The 22,925-nt window shown below is 30.4% G+C and overlaps 1 protein-coding gene and 3 non-coding genes across 4 annotated transcripts; all 4 read right to left on the reverse strand.

Moving 5' to 3' along the window:
• Positions 1–238: 238 nt before the first annotated feature.
• LOC129971741 (fez family zinc finger protein 2-like) lies at positions 239–20,053 on the reverse strand. Its single transcript, XM_056085716.1, has 5 exons — positions 20,017–20,053; positions 16,304–16,459; positions 13,449–13,683; positions 6,852–7,096; positions 239–1,812 (listed from the first exon to the last, which is right to left on the reverse strand). The coding sequence occupies exons 1-5, from the start codon at positions 20,051–20,053 to the stop codon at positions 1,547–1,549; spliced, it is 939 nt and encodes a 312-aa protein (XP_055941691.1). The 3' UTR covers positions 239–1,546.
• Positions 17,309–17,380, reverse strand: Trnap-agg (transfer RNA proline (anticodon AGG)). Its single transcript has one exon. It is a non-coding gene; the product is annotated as a tRNA-Pro (tRNA).
• Trnat-agu (transfer RNA threonine (anticodon AGU)) lies at positions 17,730–17,803 on the reverse strand. The gene has a single exon. It is a non-coding gene; the product is annotated as a tRNA-Thr (tRNA).
• On the reverse strand, positions 18,607–18,678 carry Trnap-agg (transfer RNA proline (anticodon AGG)). Its single transcript has one exon. It is a non-coding gene; the product is annotated as a tRNA-Pro (tRNA).
• Positions 20,054–22,925: the final 2,872 nt, after the last annotated feature.

Here is a 22,925-nt window from a genome sequence, read left to right on the forward strand (position 1 = left end):
AATTTCACTTAAAATCATTCGAAAAATACCGATAAATTTTCAGAATAGTTTACTAATTTTATTTACAATTTCTTTCCTCAACTTTATGTAACCAAAGTGAATTTTAATGAATTTCTTTGTTTAATTTAATTATTTAAAATATTTTACTGAGCATTAAAAATCTTAAGCAAACTTTTAAAGAACGAGCCTTAAAAATATTTAATTGATAAAGAATAAAAAGTAGTACATCAGGAAATAAAAGTTCTAAGTATATTCTGTTCTAAAAAAATAAATAATTAATCATTTACCAAATATAGAGATAATTCTCGCGTATAACGTATACATAGAGAAAGTAATGTAATCGTCAAGAAATTCGAATTCGTGATTTTGACATATCTTCATGTTTCAGATTTCGCTAAATCCAGAAACTTCTGTGAACTATGACTGTCTGTAAAAGCGATTTGGGCTAAACGAATAAAATTTAGTATATCATCATGATATCAAATTCGTTGATTTCTATCAAATTTTAAACAACATCCATTGACAAAAAAAAAAAAAATTGATCTGTCTGCAGTATATAGCGCAGATAAACAAGATAACTGTAAAATGTTAAGAGTTAAAATGATAAAACTTTCAACACAGATTAAGCATCCAAAGTGCAATCAAATTTTGAATCTAATCAGGCGAGGAGTTGTACGTCTGTCGGTCAGTATTTTCGTTCGCATGTTAATGCGACAGCCCAAAAATGCAACCATTTAGATAAGAAATTTGGTATGCTCTCTTATTATTAAAATTGAGTTCGGTGCTAATTTTGTCATTCATTTAAACAAAAAGTGATGTCCAAATGCATATTTGATTTTTTCTACTATACCAAGAAGGACAAAGCTTTCATGTGCAGATATCTGAAATTAAAAATCTGATAGATACCTCATAGCGTTCACGGTCTTGCCCGAGGTCCATGATTTTAGGAGGGGGGGGGGGTTAAGGGAACAAACTATATCTTTGTTAGAGAATAGGGGAGAAAGTTTTAGAGAAAACATTCACGCTGGTTTAATGTTATTGAAATAAAGAAAATGATAAAAAATCGCTAATATGTATTTTATAGATTAAATTTTTTTGCATCGGATTCCCCCCCCCCACCAATGAATCTACAAGTTTGTTGCATAGAAAAATCAGAATTTCTCTAACTTATTTCTCCCACAATTTCTTTTAAAGTCTATAAATATTTCATAATTCCATTTTCGTCTGCAAGCTTTAGAATGATTCTTTAATCGATGAAAAGAAATGCATCACTAACAAATGAATGATACAAATGGTATGGTAAGAAACCTGTTTTTTTTCCAAAATTATTCTGTAAAGTCTCAAAACAAGATGTATTTCTTTAACGAAACTGAAACAAATAATAAAAAAGGAGCTCGTGACATCAGAATTCTTATAAATGATGCATAATTTGATAATCCCTGTTATATATCGTGAGAAATCCAGTATCCAAATTTTTAATTCTAGTTTTTTGCATTCTCAGTTTCTTCATATTTTTTTCACGTTGCTCTTCAAAAGTCGAGTATTTTTAATATGGAAAGTGCAAAGGAAGAGTGCAAGGATGCGGGAAGCCGAGTCTTCTGAACCAGGGATCGTTGAGCAGGTGGATGGGTCCCACGTGCGCCATGTGCTGGGTGTCTCGATGTCTGCGCAGATCCACCTTCCTCTGGAAGGCCCTGCCGCACGTGAAACAGGCGAAGGGCTTGAAGCCTGTATGTTTCCGGGTGTGTGTGATAAGGTTGGAGGACTGGCTAAAAGCTTTGCCGCACACCAGACACTTGTGAGGTTTCTCACCTGTAAGAAAAATTCAAGAATCAGACGATATTTTATGTCTGGATTTTCAAGGAAAGTTTGCGCTTGCTGCTTAATTATATTAATTATACATAGATTTTTTTCGGATAAGAAGATCTCTTTATTAACTTTCCCAGGAATGTTGCTTATTTTGAATGATGTCCCTTAGCCCATCACAGTATTTTATATCACGTTGCTAAGGGTTATTTGAGAATCTTCTAATGAAGTCGAGTCCCATTAAGACTGTCTTTAGGAAACGCGGGAACCAATTGGAAAAAAAAAAAAAAAAAAGTTACTGCTCCTTGGTTTTCACTAAACTTCCTCTGTCTGCTCCCACTTTTGTTTTTGACATTTTACAAATTTAGAGTAGATTGAAATCCAACTGTAGATTGGAAAAAAAAATATCGTGGGTTGAAAATTTATTCAACATATTTCTTTTTATAATTTTTTTTAATGTGGTTAGATTTTCCCGCTATATATTAAATGTAATATGTTTATACAGAATTTTAATTTTCTTATTAATGGTGTTTTGTTAAAAAGGAATTTAAAAAAACTATAGAAGATTAATTTAATCAGTACTCAAAATCAGATTGTAAAATATAATTGCAAGCCTTAATTCTCCCTTGTTTTCATTAGACCCATTTAAAAAATATAAGGGCATGAAACTAAGAAGAAAAAAAAATAGTAGTGTTGCCTCTTGTAGTGTTGCCCATGTGCCCTGCCTACCCACCCAAATTACGCCAATGATACTTAAACAGCACTTTGACATGAGGTTCAATTGGAAGTAATCAATTAAGTTGATTAAAATCTGACCCTGAGTCCCATAACATCAGAGTACCATCCGAAATGTAATTATCCTTAATCTACCTTCTAATTGCACGTTGGCTTTCGCAGCTTTTTAACTTCACTTTCTTATTACTCACAGAAGCTGTGCAGGCAATAAAAGAGGAATATTTCTGGAAGAAAATGAAGCGATGGAAGCGGTTCAAATTTATTTGAGAAATATTGTTAAATATATTCAAAAAGTAAGTAAAAATCGTTCGATAATTCAATTGGTTTCATTAATAAGACGAATTTTTGAATTTTAAAATGTTGTAAAAATCATCTTTGTGCAGTGACATTTTCGAAAGAACCATACAAAAAGTTGAAATTTGCTTTAATTTTAAAGTAATTAAAGATTTTATTTAAAAAAAATTTAAAAAAATTGCTCCTCTTATTTCCGTTCTCAAAATCATATTTGTGTTACATTTTCCAACTCTGGATCAACCTGTTGAACGCCAACAAATATGTACACACACATACATTCCTCCTTTATTATTAGTATATATATAATGATAGTATTGAATGATAAATAGTATGAAGTATAAAATCAAATAAAATATGTTCCAACCTACATTATCTACTTCACTTTATTCGATAAAATAAATAAAAAGAAAATCGTATTTTTTAATTCGCCCTTTTACATAGTTAAATTTAGTTTATCCACAAACTATCAAAATCATGATAAGATCTACGAAATAATAGTTTTGTTCACTTTCTCGAAAGAGATAAATGCTTTGTTAGGCAAATATTTTGTGCAACATCCTTTTTGTCACATTATATCTCATTCACGTTTTTTTTTTTTTTTTTAAATCTGTGTTTTAATTTTGTATTTTGCTGCTAACTTGCAGCATAGAATAAAATATTTTGTACATATTTTCAATGTTAACCTTATAAAATGTTTTGCACATGTTAAATGTAATGCGCATGTTTTCAAATGATCAACTATTTCTTTAGATACATGTAGAATACAGTACTTATACTTACTATACTTACTTATACTTAAAAAATATATATATATACTGAGGATATACTAATAAATATATATAAAAATATGTACTAATAAATATATACTAAGGAAAAATACTTAATTTTTCCTTAACATTAACCTTAAAGGCACCTTAACTATTTGGCATTTTTTATAATCTTGCAAAGTTATTCCGTCCGCTTTAGGAATGTGTTTTTCTATCTAGGTTAATTAATCATCTTTGAAATGTGGATTAAATATAATTTTTATATCGAATTATACCAACTATGAAGGAGTTAATTTTGATTTATATTTTTGAAGAACCTCATATGAAGTTCAAATGTAACAATTAAGTGGTTTAAAAAGCCATTTCTAAAATTTTAGGAAAAAAAATAATGCATTTTGAAAAATTTCTAAAAGAATATACTAGCGCTACGCATCTAACAAAGAATAAAATGGCTATAAAATAACCATTTCAACGGTATATATTTGACGCATGAAAATGATTTAGTCTTTTAAATTGTCTTAATTGTGAGAAAAATAAGAATAATAAAACGCATTGTTTTTTTTTCTGTGTTTTTTTTTTTTCTTTCTTTCTTTTAGCTAAGTAATTATTTTTATGCGCTGTAACTCACAAGATTATAAATGGCATTAAATGCTGAAAATCCATAGAAAATTCAGAAATTCAAACATGAATTTTAATTGGAATTTGCAGGGTGACTCTAAAGCGTTCAAGTAAAATTTAAAAATAGGCCTGACTATCCAAAATACATCTTAATATATAGTCCGGAACGTCGCAAGGGCAAGGGCTACAATACGTTGTTTGATTGGACAAGACAAATGATAAATATATCAAATGTAGCAAAAATGGAATGGAGCTGTACAAAATGAAGTTTAGATGACTGGCAGACATTTAACAACGAAGCAGCTAACCGAAATGGGCGAACAATCAGCAAATTTGAACCATAAAAGATGTCCAATCAGACGCGTGCTCTATATTGAATTGTTTATCAGTTTTCATCTAAGTTATATGAAGCTAAATCTTTTAGATCTGAATAATATTTAGAAGATCTTTTAGAAGTTAAATCTGATAGAGCACTTTATATGTTTTTCTTTAATATAATGCTAGCAATCCTTGTTTTATGCTTGATTTTTTTTTCTTATTAGAAGACAGTTCTATTTTTGAAATATGTTGTCTTATTGATTCAATTAAGAGCTCTTGGAACATTCGAGAAATTTACAGATTCTATATTACTACGCCAGCGAAAAAAGCATATTTACGTTAATAATACTTTTTTATGAATTCGCTCGATAAATTATCACGTTTGATCATTTTAAAAGAGTATTCTGTATACATAAAACATTAGCGTACATGCTATATCTATTATCGTTATTTTATTAATTATTGTCAAATGGCAACAGTCAAGCGTAAGCAGATCGATATATGAACGTGTCAAACGGTTTCAATGAATGCTTTTACAGCTGCGTTTAATTCAACGCTTTGCTATTTAATGGAGTTGTAAAATATTATAAGAAGTACTAAAGTCATTCAGTGGAAAACAGGAAGTTTAATCGAGTTCCAAATTAGGCTTAACCTTCGCCAGATGAATAATCATTATGACTTAACTAAGGAAATTGATAAGCATACTTTCCAAAACTATTAATCTCACAAAAATGAATTTTGCATTATCTTAAAACTTTAAAAAAAAAAAAAAAAAAAAACCCTCATTAATGATAACAGTTTGTTTGCTTGTTTTATTTCTAATAATTTTTTTTTTAAAAAAATTAACTTTAATATACAATTTGTTACAATGATTTCAATGTTATGTTGAAATTCAAACTCATTTATCAAAATATTTACGCGCATGCTTTTGCCAATGTTAAGATAAAAAATTCTTTCTTTGGATATTAATTCCGAAATAGGATTTTCACTTCTGCTTTTATTTTTCAATACATATATTTTTTAATTTGTATACACAGTAATTTTTAATCACAGAGTGATTGAATTAAATTCATATTTTTCAATTTTTCGAATAAGAAAAATATTTTTTGATGCATTTCCTATTAATTGTTTAAAAATGTATACTTTGTACAAACAACTGGTCGCCAAAAGCGGCTGGTTTTTGTATTAATACTGTTCTCACTGATTGAATTTTTCTATCTATTTCTATTACATTCTTAATTTTAACTTACAAATTTAAAAAACAATAATTCTATGCTTTTATGACACAGTGGCGATAAGGAATTAATAAACTGTTTTGTAAATTGTTGGTTATTGTTCTTGTACTCCTAATAATATCCACATTGCTTCCTATTACCATATAAAATGTATCTGTTTTGATATATCCGACATAATTTCAGAATGTGTCGAATCTTTTCGAAACCGAGCGATTGCATTTAATCTGATTGTTTGTTCTTGAAAGATTTTTGTAAGTCCTATACAGATTCGAAGGAACTTGACTCTTGTATGATTTTTCTAAATAAGAATTTAGAAGATAAATGAGAACTTATTCTCTTACTTCTCTCTTATATTCATAGAATATATAGTACACTCCCGAGTATCCGGTTCACAACTATCCGGCCTAGTTTCCTTTTTTTCATAACTAAATGAGAAAGTCAAGTTAGGCGTTACATTAGCAACATTGCCAAGACATTGGAAGCGGGCGTCTACTCGATTATCCTATGTGCAACGTATAAAATACAAGTTGTGAAGAAAGAGCAGCGTTCTGCTCATTGTTCATTGTTTCATCCGTGTGTAACGAGCTTCAATTGATGCCACTGTTCCTGATTGTAACTACACAGTATATACAGCATTCGTAAATTGTTTTGGGGGTATGCTTAATGCTTTCTCAAGTGTATCACAGTAAAGATTTCAAAATTGGTGATAAACGAAAAAAAGTTGTAGTGACTACGGAGGAGAAATTACGTTCTATACAGAGATTAGACTCTGATGTAATAGCAAAAAATATAGCTTTGGAGTTAGGAGTTGGGAAAAGTACAGTGGGTGACTGAAAAAAATAAGATAATAGATAAGAAGTGAGAAAATGCGTATTATACAAGTGAATTTGGATATAAAAATTTTGTCTTCTGCTATTGGGGGACAAATAAATAAGTTTTCTCTTCCCGTTTTATTGTTTTCCTGTCTGCCTTTCCGCCACATTAAGCCAGATAATCGGGAGTGTACTTATACTGATTTATTGAAGACAAAATTATAAACGAATTTTAGAGGATCACAGCGCTGTAAGAGACATGTCACCTGTGTGTATGAAAGTATGCTTCTTCATATCTGACTTTTGGTGGAATCTCTTCCCGCAGAACTGGCACGGATAGGGGCGGATGTCGGAATGGATGAGCAAGTGGGTGGAGAGGGTGGAAGAGCGCTTGAAGCCCTTGCCGCACTGCTTGCACACGAAGTTCTTCTCGGGTGTGCTCATCACTGTCTTGGAAGAACACTGCTGTTGAATCAAGGAACTAGAGCAAGGTATGCAAGGAGTACTCTTCCTAGAAAGAAAACGAGACGAGAAAGTCATAAATAATTTGTGTTACTATTGTACAGGGTAATTATGAAAAAGATTATCACGTTCAGATTATTCTGAAGTTGCGTTTAAAAATCGAATTCATATCAAGAATTATACGCTTTTTAAGCTGTTGTTGTGACTTATGGCACTTTACAATCCCGCTGACAGTTATCTGTCAGTGATTTAAGCCAAGTCTCTTTTTTTTTTCGGTAGCTCCAACTAGGGCCTTAGCTACTTCATGCGTCACATTCGCTTGCGCAACCCCTTTTTACAGGGGGGGGGCACATTCACACACCTCATGATAGAACACAAAAGAAGAACAACATGCCCGAACCGGGACTTGAACCCGCGAAGCTCCGATCATGGGGAAGACATGCTACCCCTATGCCAGGACGCCAGCACGCGTTTTATAGCACTTATATAACAAAAGCCAGCAGGAATGGCCTCGCCAAAATTTTCTCGCTTGCTCTCTAAATTATTTATTATTAAATGCATGACATTGTCGAACAATAACTGCAGAAGAATTATTTCCTGAATTTATCAAATGTTTAAAAATAATTTTTTTGAGTGATGTTTAACAATAGATAAAGTTTTTGCAATGAATTTTAATAGCTTTAATTGCTTCATCAAATATTCATCTTTGATTTTCTTCCAATGTTGATGACTAAATGAAAAAGTTTCAACTAATGATCTGGGAAGTTAGTGTACAAGTGGAACCAAAAAATGAAATTACATTACGGCAAACGACAATGTGCAATTTGAATTTGATCGTCCAAACTCTTTAAGTTCTTAATGGCACTATGATATCATGGTATTTGACTTCTTTATGCAAAGTAAACTCCTCATGCTCTGTTGAGATGAATCATGACTGTCAAGTTATACATACGAAGTTTCAATTAAATTAAACATACTCAATATTTTTCTATCGGTTCATTTCAAAGAATCTACCTTTATAAATAAAAGTCCATGTTTATATTTGTGTTCTTTACAGGTAGAAAACTAATGGGCCGTTTTACACGCCATTTTTTATTTCAAAATAATTTGCATTGTTCTGAGATTTTTAAATTTATTGATTTGACTAGAAAGTTAGGAGTTTAATAATATAATACCAGTACAACAATTAGCTAACACTTTTATTTTCTATCAAATATACGGGCCGGCGTCCTGGCAATGGGGTAGCCCGTCTTCGCCGTGGTCTGGGCGTCCTTGGTTTGAATCTCGGTTCGGGCATGGTTGTTCTTCATCTGCTCTATTTATGAGATGTGTGAATGTGCCCCCCTCCCCCTATAAAAAGAAGTTGTGCAAGTGAATGTGATGCGTGAGTAGCTAAGACGTACTCTTGGCCCTAGTTGGTGCTTCTAAAACAAGAGAGGCTCCCTTGGCTTAAAATCGCTGGCTTCGTCAGCGAGCTTGTCCATGGCAAGTGCTATTAGAAACAATAACAGCCAAATACACGGACGAATATTAAGGGCATCTAGACCATGAATATAAACAGAGATGTATAAAATTCTGAAGCAACACACAAAATTATTGTTAAAAGCCACAAGTGGCACTGTTGACATTCTTTTTGCTCCTGAATTGATATCAATCTATCTATTTATAAAATTCAATCGTCATGTGTATTCTCTTTATGGACAAAAAATTACTGGGTCGATAACAGTATCATTATTTAAATGTACTTCTTATATTGTTCAAGAGGTAAGAAATACTTTCGTGTATGCATAGAGGTAAGATCGAGTGCATTAATATTCTGGCTTTATAAAAAGAAAGTTCGATTTTGTGAAGTTCCGTAATGTCCAATTTTTTTAATGTTTTGAAAGTATTATACTAAACATCGACTTTTGCATAATTAAAATTTTAAATCCCATTTGAAAATAGTTTTTCTGCAATAAACCATGTAAAAGTAGGAATTATTTACCCATTAGGGAATGAAAATCTGATCTCCAAGACATATATGCTCATTAAGGTCGAAAATGTTAATGTTCATGATTTTCCTGCATTATAAATTAAATTAATAATAAGGTCAATCATTGCAAGCATGAGGATTATATTTGGAGAATCCATGTTTTTCTCATCGGCAAGTTATACATTACATACTCTTGTGTAAGAAAGCCAAGGGTTTTGTTTGTATTTATGCCAAACGGAATCACCTAAATTCTTATATATCCAGCAACATTATATTGAATTTAAAGTCGAACACAACAGAAATTTCCACTTCTGTAATCCAAAATGCAAAAGTAATAATGTGTATGTAAATTTTAACTAAATACAATAATCAGATTTTCATTTGTGCCATTTAATCTGTATACTCAAATATAGCAATCATTGCAAGTTTCGCTAATTATTTATGAAGCAACAAAATTTCAAATTAGGATTTTTGAATCAGAGAAACATCGTTCTTCTATTCTTCTTATTCAGAAAATATCTATATAAAATTTTACTTCTATTAGGACATGTTTATAAATTTAAATGGACAAGCAAGTTTCGATCAAATTTTTTTCGAAATTCATTTTAGATAATTACCAAAACACCAAAAAAAAGAGGCATCAATTTCCACTCTTGCGCTACAGAGAGGAATTATGGACATATTATTTTACAAGTGGGAATTTAAATAGCTGTTAATCGGCACGGAACAGACATAATATATGTTTATTTAAAACTACGATAGAGCTCTATGTATCCTAACCCGATTATCAGGATCGTTTTGAAGAGAGAGAGAGATCTGAATACAAAATTTTCTGAATAAAAACAACGAAACATTGGCTTTAGCTAATGCACTCAAGAAGTATATCTTTTCTTATATACAGTATATTAATAATCCGGCAAATATCAGATTAGAGGACTGCCAGAATTTTAAAAGTGCCAGATTAATGAAAATTCATAACAAAAATACTTCAGTCGTAAAACCGTTGTTTAGTGCATACTATAATTAAAAGTATGCAGCGTTACACCGAAATTCGAAATATGAGCGGTAGCCTATTATTTGCTTTGTCTCAAGGTTACTGACATCGGCTTGTATTTTATTCCACAAGAATTGTCGTGGAAAATATAAAAAATAGGAGGGAAAAAAATGTATAAAAATTTTATTGGTTTAAATTGTTGACCAAAACAGGCCTCTAAATTTGCATTTTGATACCAAATGAGTAATGAAGGGAGAAGCGAGGATAAATTCAAACCATTAGTTTTTGTATTTAAATAAAAATCTATTAATTTATTAAATAAAAATCTAAAAATATATTAAATAAAAATAAGGTGCACGTACGCACTTGAAACTTCGAAAATCGTTCAAAATATCGAATATTTTTTAATGCTTCAAAATGTTCTATGATGCTTGCTCAAACGATACCAAGATGTTGTCAATATTCGGAATATTTCTCGAGTTATAATTATTTTTATTGAGGTACTTTCACTAAAAACTCTAGTTTCGGGTTTTTTTTAAAACTCATTTTATGAAGAATGATATTTTTCCACTATGTTGCTTCATTCAAACAATCATAATTCAACAAGAAATGAACCAAATACAATTATTTATTTATCAAAATAATCTGTACGAAACAAAGGATGTTTTGTGCTTCAATCAAAGTTATATTTATAGAAATAAATTTTTAATAGCTATTTAAAACTTAAAATGACAGAAAAAATCTCGCTTTTTCTATTCATCGTTGATGAAAAAATTGTTAAACAGAAACTATATATTTTTATAACTTGATTGAGACAGGCAACATGAAGACTAATATTAGGCATCATTTCCAATTAGAATTGTGTGTCTGTACAAATTAGAATTTAAAATATCATGTTTCAAAAAATATACTAATTAACCCATTAAATATTATTTAATTAATTAATAATTAGTGTAGTATGGTTTTTTTCTCACTGAAAGGAGTTTAAAAATATATTAATGAGCTACTGTGAAAAAACTGGATTTTTAAAATTAAAATTAAAAAAAAAAAATCTTTTAGTGGGTGTGTATACCTTAAGTGATAAATTTGAAATCAGTAACTCGTAAAAAAAAAGCAATGAATCATTACATATTGAAACGACCATAGATAATGACGTTACTGATATCGAATAATTCAGCATTTATTGAAAAATAAATATTTAATGTCAGCTGCATTGCCACATTTAAATAAATAAACAATTATAATCAAATGCATTTAAAACAACTAAAGCATTCACAGCTTCTGAAATTTCCTAAAGAAGAACATTTTTACATAATATTGTCAGTATTATTGTTTTTGCTCCTTTTTTTTATTTAATTAGTTTTCTTAAAACTACTACATTTTATCCTGCTTGCATTTAAGTAATTTCAAATTAAGGGAAGGATGTAATAAGCCCAGAAGCTTTATTTATTTATTTAAATGTGCAACAGATCACGTTAAAAATACTCGAAATTAGGGACTGATAATCACTTTTTTCGCTCCTAACTTCTAAGCAATAATAGCAATCAAAAAATCTTTATTTCAAAAGTTGTTTGTCTTAATGAGGCGCTAAATTGTCCAAATTGATTCACTTTCATTCGTAAAGAAGTTACCCGGAGATGAAAATTTTAACCCTTCACTATCATTTACACCTTCTATAACTACGAAGGATGGTTTTGGTTCTAGGAACCATGATCGGTGAAGGTCTGAAGAATTTTTCTCAATATCATGAAAATCATTGCAATAAGTAATCATCCTGCAAGGAATTTACCTAATAGTATGGTTGAAAAATGCTTATAAGTACTTTTGTATCAGTCGAAATTCGCGAACCAAAACACAATTGTACCCTTAAAGTGTCGCTGTTTGATTTAAAATAGTATCATAATTTTCGATTTAAAAAAAGAATCTTAATTTGTATCGCTGATTCTAGAAAAAATTAAATAGTCCTATTCGAAAGCGTAACGATTATGGGAAATGTTTTCAGCTTATTGATCAGGATATTATGGTGCGGAAATTAAGGTAAAGTAACTTATGCGTGTTCTAATTAAGAAGAGTCAAACGTTTTAACAACAACAAATTTATTTTAAAAATAACCTTAAAAACTTCACCATAAAAAAAAAAGAATTCTCTAAGAGGCACGTGCTGCAGAGAGCCGTGAAAATGCCGTCGCGAGTTTTTTTTAATGGCGTTGCCACAAACTTGATAAATGCTTCAAGCACCCACACACACACACAAAAAAAAAAGACAACTACCATGCGGTACCACAGGGACAAAACATTAAATTCCATGTTCACCATTTCTTTCTTTAAATAGACCATTTAAATACTTTCCGAAATCAAAGACAACACCGTTAGAGTAGGAGACTTTATTATTTTTTTTTTAATTCAAAAAAGTCGAATGTTTAAAAAGAATAATGCAGATAAAGCTTTTGTTAATTATTTCCTTCTGTGAAGCTCGTAATCGGACATAATTCCAAAAATTTTGCTGAAATAAAATACAATAAAAATAATTTTTCGAAGTTGCTTTTTTTTTTTAAATTTACGACTGACTTAATTATGTTGTCATAACGTTCTATAGCTCATTCTGTAGGTCTTTCTAATACCTATGAGTTATTAATTTAAAATCTTTCTATAAGACTAATATCTTTTCATTTAAATGCAAAAAGGTATTGTTCCATCATAGAACCAATGTTTCCTAAATGACATGATAATTCTCTAGGTTGTGAATATCAGCACTCACTTGAGAGCGGTAGCAAATGTATGCATTCGGAAAGCAGAGGCCAATGCTTATTGTGTGCTCTTACAATAAGTGCTCTTTTTAATATCTACGAATTACTGATTAAAATTTTTCTCCAAGACTAATATCTTTTCATTTTTAATGCAAAAAGATGATATTCCAAAGTTCTCTAAATCACAGGAGAATTCTTTAAAGGAAGCGAATATCAATACTCACATGACAACTGCAGAAAAATGCATGTGTTCGAAAGACAGAGACCAGTGCTTATTGTGCTCTTATAATAAGTGTTCCCTATAAGTGCTCTTTTTAATACCTGCGAGTTATCGATTTTAAATTTTTCTCCAAGACTATTATCTTTTCATTTTTAATGCAAAAAGATGATGTTCCAAAGTTTCCAAAATCACAGGAGAGTTCTCTAAAGAAAGTGAATATCAGCACTCACTTGAGAGCGGTAGCAAAATGCACGCATTCGGAAAGCAGAGGCCAGTGCTTATTATGAATGCTTATTACCAGTGCTCTTACAATAAGTGTTCTTTTTAATACTTACGAGTTATCGATTAAAATTTTTTCTCTAAGACTAATATCTTTTCATTTAAGTGCAAAAAACTAGTGTTTCATTGGCAACCAAAGTTCTCTAAATGACAGTAGAATTCTTTAAAGAAAGTGAATATGAACACTTACTTGAGAGCTGCAGCAAAGTGCATGTGTTCGGAAGGCAGAGACCAGTGCTTATTGTGGCAGGGGAACCCGCAAATGCATCTCTCATCGCAGGTGGGTAACTTCCTCTGCTCCAGTGGGGTCGGCAGGGGTTGCGGTACCTCTGAGGAGTCAGGTGGTGGGAAGCCGCCGGGGAAAGAGTAGCCCAACCTCTGGGGAACGAGGGTGAAGAAAGCTGTGTGGGTCGAAAAATCACCTTCTGCAAGAAAGGGATTGAGAATTCAGAGCATTCTGTACCACATATGAAATTAGTTAATGGATATGAATATATGTTATAAATGATAAAATTGAAGCTTCATAGATTATATTTCAAAATTATAAAAGTAAACTCGCTGATTATCTGTGATCTTTGTTTTCTTATTCAATAAAGTAGCTTTAATTCAATAAATAATTTGACATATATTTATTTTTACAAGGCTATCGTTTTCACAGATTACCACGCGTCCATTTGTAGAATTATTACAAGATCGTCGTTAATTGTTCATTTACGCATCGCTTTAGTAGGTGTTGGCGAAGACGAGGCAAACAAAGCAAGTCTTAAGCCCCTTTCCCACGGCTTGTTGCTTTTATGGATACGATCGTAAATCTGCCATCTGACCCATTGTAGGACCGCTCTCGCCTGTGGATGAGGATCGGGAACTTACGTAAACTGCTGGTAAAATGAACAGATATCATAGAGCTCCAGATAACCATAAAATGTGAGGAAAGAGGGTAAAAGGCGCCGGACGAAAGACGCACATGGCCGTCGGAACGAAACTTTAGACGTGCAACGATGTTTCAGACTAGAGGTTCGAATTTGTATAACCGTTTTCACAGGCAGACATAAACAAAGACTCCCAAAATTGATTTATGTTTATTCCTAACATCTAACATATCGCCAGAAATTTTTCATTTTTATATAGAACTATCAATAAGGAATTTGTGAAGCAAGGAAACAAAAACGAGGAAACGATGATAATTTAATTGGTCAAATTTTTCTTTTGAAATTCCAAATTTGAGAGTCATAAAATTAAGTATATTCTTCATAAAAAATTTCAGTTTGGTCCTGCATTTTTTTTTTAAATGAATTAGTATAATAATTGCGAGGCTACAATATGCCATTATTTGAAATCTACATAATTTACTTTTTTCCTCTTAATTCTCAAGATGATAAAATTCAAGAATTTAAATAATTAAACTGAATACTTTTGAAACTTGTAGTACTTTGAAAGGAATCAAATCTATACGAGAAATTACAAAGAATGTTTGTCATAGTCATGGGCTAAAAAAAAATCATCCAAAAGTATGAAAAAACCTTGAGTAGTAAAAAATAACCCTGATTGTTATGTGTGTGGAGGGGGGCGGGTGGAGGGTTCTCAGTTTGACAACTACAAAAAACTATCCGATAAATGCGAAAGAAATTCTAAAATGAATGTTGTAGAAACTGTTACGTTGACATCTACAGGAATAGGAAGGAATGTTTCAGTAAAAACAATTAGAAAGATGCTCAGAAAAGCTAGTTATAAACTAGTGGAGTCAGAAAAAAACTCTCATTATTTCTAAAATTAATAAAGATAAAAGAATTGTTTTTGCTTAAGATAGTATTTCAGAACTTCAAGATTTCCGGAATAATGCCATACCAGTGATGAAAATAATTTAAAGCGTTTAGAAAAAATGATCGAATTATATAAGGTGGAAGCCTATTTCTGAATTAATAGCCCAAAAAATAATTCCTATAATCAAGCATAGAGGAGCTCAATCCTTGTATGGAATTGAATAACTTCGGATGAAGAAAGGAATTTAATTTTTATTGATGGCATAGTGGCTGATATGAAGTATTTAGATAAAAGATTCTAAAGAAGCAATTTTTAAAAATGCGCAAAAATAGAGTTTATTATTAAAGAAAGTTGATCATTTTTTTTTCCAACAAGACAACGATCTCAAAGCCGAAATGTGAAGTTGCTGTAAATATACAATAAATACAGCCGAAAAAAGTGAACTTATGGTTTTTGTATGAATGTAAAATTCAAATTGCATATTATTTCGTTTTCTATTATAAAAAAAATCTTGCATGTACTAAAAATGGCCTCTTTACGGCGACAGATTTATTCCAAAATTATATTCTGATCTACAGCAAAAAGCCACGTATAAAATTTCATCCAGCTAATTAGTTGTATTTTTTTCAAGCTATTTTGTCATATGCCTATTGACAGATAAACAAGCAAAATTCCAAAAAAGTATAAAACAATGCGTTTCATCTGAAAAATGCGGTCGAATTTTTTGATGATGTCAATTTTTTCAAAATGAATAAGAAAAAAATTAGAGATGTTTTCTATGGACAACTTTTCTCTATCACTTATCAACAGTCCCGCACAATAAGTCGAATGAATTTGGCGATTTAAAATGTTGTCAAAATCATTTGGCCTCTATTTTGAAAATCATATTCAAATCAATTGCTCTTTTTCAAGACAAAAGATAAATTTCTGTTTAATTATTATTATTAATTTTTTTCTACCATAAGTTTTTTAACAGTTTAATTAAAAAAAAACAGTAACATCTTATTGAAAAAGATGCTCGCTTTAACATAAATATTCTAAATTTGCAGAAATAAAATTCTCTAATTTGGATGTATGTAATCTCGCTCTATGTAGCCTCATATTATTATAATTATATTAAAAAAAACCACTTAAATTGCTCATCAACATCTTAAAAGAGTGTTCCGAAATTTTGAATGTTCTATTTGATAATGTTTACGCTAGAAGTCGAAAGACAGCTCGAAAATCCTACATGAAAAAAAAAAAAAAAAGAAAGAAAAGAAAATCAGAATTTTGATTACTTACCCGACCAAGTAGTTCCATTAAAGATTTTTGGCTCTACGTGAAATTCTGCGACAGAGTTATGATCCTTGGTAAGATTCAATTCTGGCTTGGAAGGTGGGTCTTTCTTTAACAGATATTCGATTGAATAACTGAAGTTATGCCTTGGTTCCGGTTTTTCTAGAGGACAAAAGGATGATAAATAAATGTTTATGAAACGAAACTTCATTTTTTATTAGAATTTTTACAGTATAACTGCTACAAAAATTTGACTTTGATTTAGAAAACATTATGTGTATAGGACTTTTATTAGTTTCTTTAACTTTTAGAGCAAATTTAGTTTATAGACATACAAAGTAATATTTTAATAATCATTTGCACAATAATGTCGTACCTATTAAGACTTTCAATGTTGATAAAATAAAGAATCAGCACAAATTGTATTGACCATCACATATGTTGGAAAAAACTTTGCAAATTCTCAATAATTTCTGAATGAGGTTTGCTTATATTTATTTGTTTACTCATGCAAAAATTGTTATAATTATTGCGGTTATTTCACTTTAGTATTATTTGTAGAATTTGCCACACAAATTTAGAATAGCCGCATAAATTTCAAAAAGTATAATCTCATAATCTTGCATGCACCAAAAATAATTTCGATGAAATTCTTGTAATAATTTAAATTTAATAGAAAATAAATTTCAACTATCAATAATTTTTTTTTACTCAGTTGAAATAATTGGTAATGAATATTTATATAAAACATGTTCTTTTTTTGTTAAGCAAGTATAAGAAATAGATTTTAAAAAATGAGTTGAATGAAATGATGAAAAAAATGAATAAAATATTAAGAATATATAAGAGTTTGCATAATTACTAAATGCAACTTTAAACAATTCTCTATTGTATCTAAACATTGTTGAGACTTCCCAGGCAATGGTTTTGATACAAAAGGAAAAAGAGGATTTATTTTCAAAATATAAATCAACAATTTTTGGTAGAAGCAAGTGAAAAAAAGTAACGTTTGGGTTCGGCCGGGATTTGAACCCGGGACCTCTCGCACCCTAAGCGAGAATCATACCCCTAGACCACCGAACCTCCTATAGGGAAGAAACTTCCAATCATCTCTTCAGAATCATTTGTCCTTTAATACAAACATGTTTGATCAGTGTTCGTTATCGAGTGTCACGAATCCTTTATATCTAGAGCAAGTGATTCATCGCAGAGGATCTATTTTTAGAATTCACTTATGCCCGAACATAATACTATAAAGAAACTATCTATAAAATAAATGGAAAAATCACATTAAAACATATTAAATGTATACGAAAACTGAATGAGTTTTTATAAGCGACAACATTCTTATTCTTTTATTGAATTACATTTTGAACGATACCATGCATATGCATTAACCAAACAGCACACGTATAAAAGAAAGCAACGCCACAGGCACCGACGAGATTCGAACTCGTGATCTCCTGTTTACTAGACAGGCGCTTTAACCAACTAAGCCACGGCGCCTCACGTGAGACGAAATGGATATTCGACAAACGCGCAAAGGTCACATGAGAAAGAACGAGATTAAATATTAATGGGCATAGAAGAGTAAAGTAAAGGGGTTATATCATCAAAGTAAGTTCGCGCTTAATTTCGGAAAAAAATAAGGTTCTGTGAGGCAAAAATCTTATCATATATCGCAAAGCATCAGACAGCGAATAAAAGTAAATTATTTTGTTAAAAATAAATTAAAGATATATTTATTGAGCAAGTAAATATATTTCTGTGTAAAGTGTTTCCAAGCTTAGCTTTCGGATAGGGGTCCGGGGTACACAACTTGCATTTTTCCCTCGGATTTCTTCTATAAGCAGAATGTCACGTTTTCAGCTTCCTAGTATAGAGTCAGGGTTGAATGTTCCTCTTAGATAAAGTAGTGAATTGCCAAAGTGTCCATGATATTCTTTCAGTACTTGCAAGGTGATCTACTCTATGCTATGTTTGTTTACTATGTTTTTAAGTAGACTTCGCTCTTTTCTTTGGCTTCTCTATTTTTTTAGTTGATGAATTTTATAAAAAACATGTCCTTTTTTTGTGAAGCAAATATGAGAAACAGATTTTAAAAAATTGAGTTTTTGAATAAAATATTAAAAATGGATAAGAGTTTGAATAGCGAATAAAAGCACCTTTCACCAATTACTTTTTTGAATCTAAATGTTGTCGAGACTTCTCAAGTAATGCGTTTTATACAAAGCGGAAATGGAGTATTTCTTTTCCAAATACAAATTAACAACTTTGGCGGGAAGCGAGGGAAAAAAAGAAACATCACTGGGGTCGGCCGGGATTTGAACCCGGGACCTCTCGCACCCTAAGCGAGAATCATACCCCTAGACCACCGAACCTCAATCGCTACTCATAATAGTGTTAATAAATCAGGTTTCTGCGTCTGCACTTAATTCAGATCGAATGTCTTGAATGGTCATATTTAAACAGCTGTATCCTAAATCAACAATAACACGATAAGAGTAAACCAAATTTGTATACATGAGATCGAAAATAAATAAGTGTTTTGACAAAAGTTATGTTGTAATGTAAATATGTATGTTAAGTGGTTACTCATCTGTCATAAAAGAAAAATACGCCACTGACAGAAATTCCATTTTTGGATATCTATTACTAGACAAAAATGAAAAATAAAAGTATTCTGAATTAAATTCTCTCTGTTTTAAGCGATATTCGTTTTCAGTTTACAATTATTTATAATACACTTTAATAATCCTAGAATTAAAAAAAAGTTAAATGCTGAATTTATTTGTCTGAATTCAAGAAGGAATTTTCCATTAGATTAAATGGCGTAACGAGAGTGAGTGAGTGATTATACGATTTTATCACTCCGAATTATTTTCTTTCCTTAGCTTAGCACTTTTAAGTGATGCTCTGCCGTGGGTATTATTTTTTCTGCCCCCTCTTATTATAAGTTGCTTTAAATAGTGACATAAATTCACTAAAGTTTTGTCTTCATATAACTCTCTAAGATTGGCTTTTGGGGTATATATACTCCTCCTATCTTATTCCGCTAAGCCACTGAGTAGATTGTACTAAGTACTGCCTCTTGTACACGAATTATTCACTGAAAAGATTTGATGTAAATAAAATAAAAAATAACACGTGGAAATAAAAATAAATAAACAAACTAAAATTAAAGAAAAATTTATTAATCAAAATAAAAGAATGGTGCAAAGTAAATCAAATCAAGGTCAAAATTTCATTCGACGATAATCTTTTATTTTGATTAAGTGTGGTTTAAAGGAAGCAAAATATTCAAAACCGTGTATAATTTGAAGCTATTTTCACACTGGTTTTCACAATTTTTTGAAATTTCATTGGACTTTTTTTTTTAAGTCTGTAGTATCAAAATTTTCGAATCTCCCATTTCGTTTGCCAGCTAGTATGGTCTGATACCTTTAATGTAGAAACATTTAGTTCATAAATTAATTTTTTCGACCTTATTTTTAAACAGAGACTAAACAAAACAAATAGCTCCCGAAGAAGACTAGTATTTTTTTTTTTTTTCGCTCTCTCATTTTTATTAGCTTTAACATATAAATAGTTGTTTTCCCATGACGGTCCCCCGGGGATTAGGGAATTCTCTCCCCTCATCGTCATTGTTTTAAATACGAATTCGACAACCCCTTCACTACGAATACGGTCCAACCCTGTTCTGAAAATTCCGTACTTACTAGCCGTTTTTTGCCAGATTTCTGTTTCAAACTCCATCTTTACTTAATTATGTAAAGTAATTTATGACTAAGGATGCCCTTGCTTTACATCCTTAATTCCTTCGAAAACGGCACATTAGATGAAACTTACACAGACGGATTAATAGTAAAAGGGTAAAAGGTAAACAAAACGATAAAAAAAAAAACCTCTTTGAGTCGTAGTCTAAATTCTGCCTAGTTATAAAATTGCACATTTAACACACACACACACATACACACAGCAAGTTATATTTTTTTAATTTTAAAATAAAATAATATAAAAATTGTAAAAATAACTAGGAATCTGTAATAATAATGTAATAAGAATATTAGAATAACGTTTTAGCCTTTAATCTATATTTGATTTGAATAAATAGTTTGGATGCATACCATTGTAAATTAAATGAAAGTATAAAATTAATATAATCACAAAATATCGCTAAAGAATATACCGAAATTTCAGGGTCTATTTAATAACCCGACGCTTAGTATGTGTAATATATTAATAATGTCTTTAAAATTTATATTATTTCTTTTGAATGAATTTTTATTTATTGTGTTCATTTGCAATAAAGACATTTTTATCAAATTTTGATTATGGCTGATCGTTTATGCGACCTTTCACATCAGTCCCTTGAAAGATGTTTAAAAAATGCTTGAATATATTTACATTTGGAATTTATATTTCAAATAAATGAAATAATTTCAGAAGTAAGTCGTTGGTAGCGGACATAATAATAATAATACTCTTAAAATAGCTGCTATGAATTTTCAATCCATTAAAATAGATGAGATACTACAGAAAAAAACAAGTTAACAAAAAAAAAAAAAAAAAAAAGATTCTGTTTCATTATTTAGAGAATCTGCTTCTGCACGACGGCATTCTAATATTCAATTCCAAAAATTAGGGAAAGCACTCCAATAACATGGCATTTCTGATAATATTATTTTCATAGAGCATAACTTAACAATCTTAGATTTTTCATTGCGCAGAATTATTCTATTATTTCAAATTATGCTATTTGAATAAATATTCAGTATTATAGATTGATGAATTGAAGCATGATAATGTCTTCCACAAGACTGAATTTTGAATAATTGTAAATTTCATAAAATAATTGCATGAAAAAATTGTTCAAAATTATTTATAGTGAAGATCCTCAATTTCAACACGTTATTACACCATAGATAGTAGAGGGTCATTAACCAAGGGTTTCTCAAAATTTTAATTAGATATCTAATTAATTGAATGTTAATCGAGTTAAATTTCAGAATGCAGAAAAAATGATTTTTGCACTATTTTAAAAGTCAAAAAGTTAGCTTTTCATTGATGCTTATTTTATCTCCGTACAATTTCTTATCAATTTTTAATAAAATTTAAAAACATTTTTATTTTTTGCATTTGGATATTTTAAAGCAATGCTTTTTATTGCTTTAGTTATTGTCTTTATATTAAGCATTCGTTGTTTCGATATTAAATTATTTGTGTGTGCGCGTGCATTATTGCTGCTATATAATTAAAAGAAAATTTTAGAAATAGAATAAAGATGGCGATACAACAAATATTATCATGCTATGATATTTTTCGCTGCTGGTTCGAATATCCTTTAAATTTATATTAATTAGTTTCAGTTTATTTTAATTTTGAAACAGGATACTTTAAATAGTACAATTTAATAAAACTTCCCGAAATTCATGTTTTTCTAAGCATAGAAATATATTTGAATGAATTCATTTTCTCTCGCATAATTCTTCATTTTCTAATAGGATAATATAAAATAACACGAGACACATTTCCCCCTTTCTATACTGCTTAGGCTCTCATAATACGGCCCTGATATATTAAGTTACTTCTAGAGTATGAAAACTCATTCTATTTATCTGCATTGATTCTATTTTTTACGAAAGTACTTACAATTCATGATTTCTATTTTTAAAAAAAGGAAAGGAAAATAGAAGAAAACAATTTATTACGTTATACGATTTGATGTGTGATGTTGTTTATCTATTTTAAAATGAAAAATATTTTTTAAAAATTTATTTTATTTTTGTTCGACCAAGATTCCTCAATCGTTTCTATTTTTGAACCGAGGTTAGTGAGTTTTTAGGTATTCTTCTCTTAAAAGCCATTAATTACTAATTTTAATGTAAAATAATTATGTTGTTTACATAATCGACAAGTATTCTTGTACAAAACTTTACTCGACTACTTTAGATGCTTATAATATATGTTATGTCAGCAGCATAAAAGCAGTCAAATGAGTGAAATATTTAAAAATGCATCGACGTCCACATGACTATCTTCCAAAATTTTAACTCTTTGATAACTAATATTAAATAAGCACGAATTGATTTATAGGCAAAGAATGCGTATAAATCCGTATTGAACAGTTGAGTTTATGTTATCAGTAGTTTTTCTAGGATGTCAAGATCTATAAAATATAAATTTTTATATGAAGTCAAATGCATGTTTTTGCATGGAGTCTTAACTCAGCGGTTGGCCATTCGATTGCTTAAACAGCCAGAGGCAGTGGTCTCGCCGAAACTTTCTCGCATGCTCTTCAATAAAGATCGTATTTCCTTCCCTCTTTAAAAAGAGACTGAAATTGGGTAAGCTGGTGAGCATCTTGTATGGCATTGGTGAACAATAGCTACGAAATATAGAACTTTGGCTCATTTTTACCGAATCTATCGTGCGAGTAGGCATTTTGGACATCTTTTTTGCCGAACAATTGAAATTAAAATCTGTCACGAAACTTAGATGTAGCCATACGATAAAATATCGAATTTCATTGATTTAAATCACTACCTCTAAGAAATACTGCGTTTGCATGCTTATAAAAGTACAGACAAACAGATGGTCAAGCCTTTAATAGATTTGTTTAAAGTTT

Source organism: Argiope bruennichi, chromosome 6 (genome assembly GCF_947563725.1).
Source record: "Argiope bruennichi chromosome 6, qqArgBrue1.1, whole genome shotgun sequence".
In the NCBI taxonomy this organism is placed as follows: Eukaryota; Metazoa; Arthropoda; class Arachnida; order Araneae; family Araneidae; genus Argiope; species Argiope bruennichi.

Excerpts from the sequence above, each read along its gene's own strand:
- LOC129971741 (XM_056085716.1), bottom strand. The coding sequence starts at position 20,053 with ATGGAGTTTGAAACAGAAATCTGGCAAAAAACGGCTA. Across the intron at positions 13,684-16,303 it reads TAATGGAACTACTTGGTCGG|AAGGTGATTTTTCGACCCAC; the intron begins GTAAGTAATCAA and ends CCTTTCTTGCAG. Across the intron at positions 1,813-6,851 it reads GCATACTTTCATACACACAG|GTGAGAAACCTCACAAGTGT; the intron begins GTGACATGTCTC and ends TTTTTCTTACAG.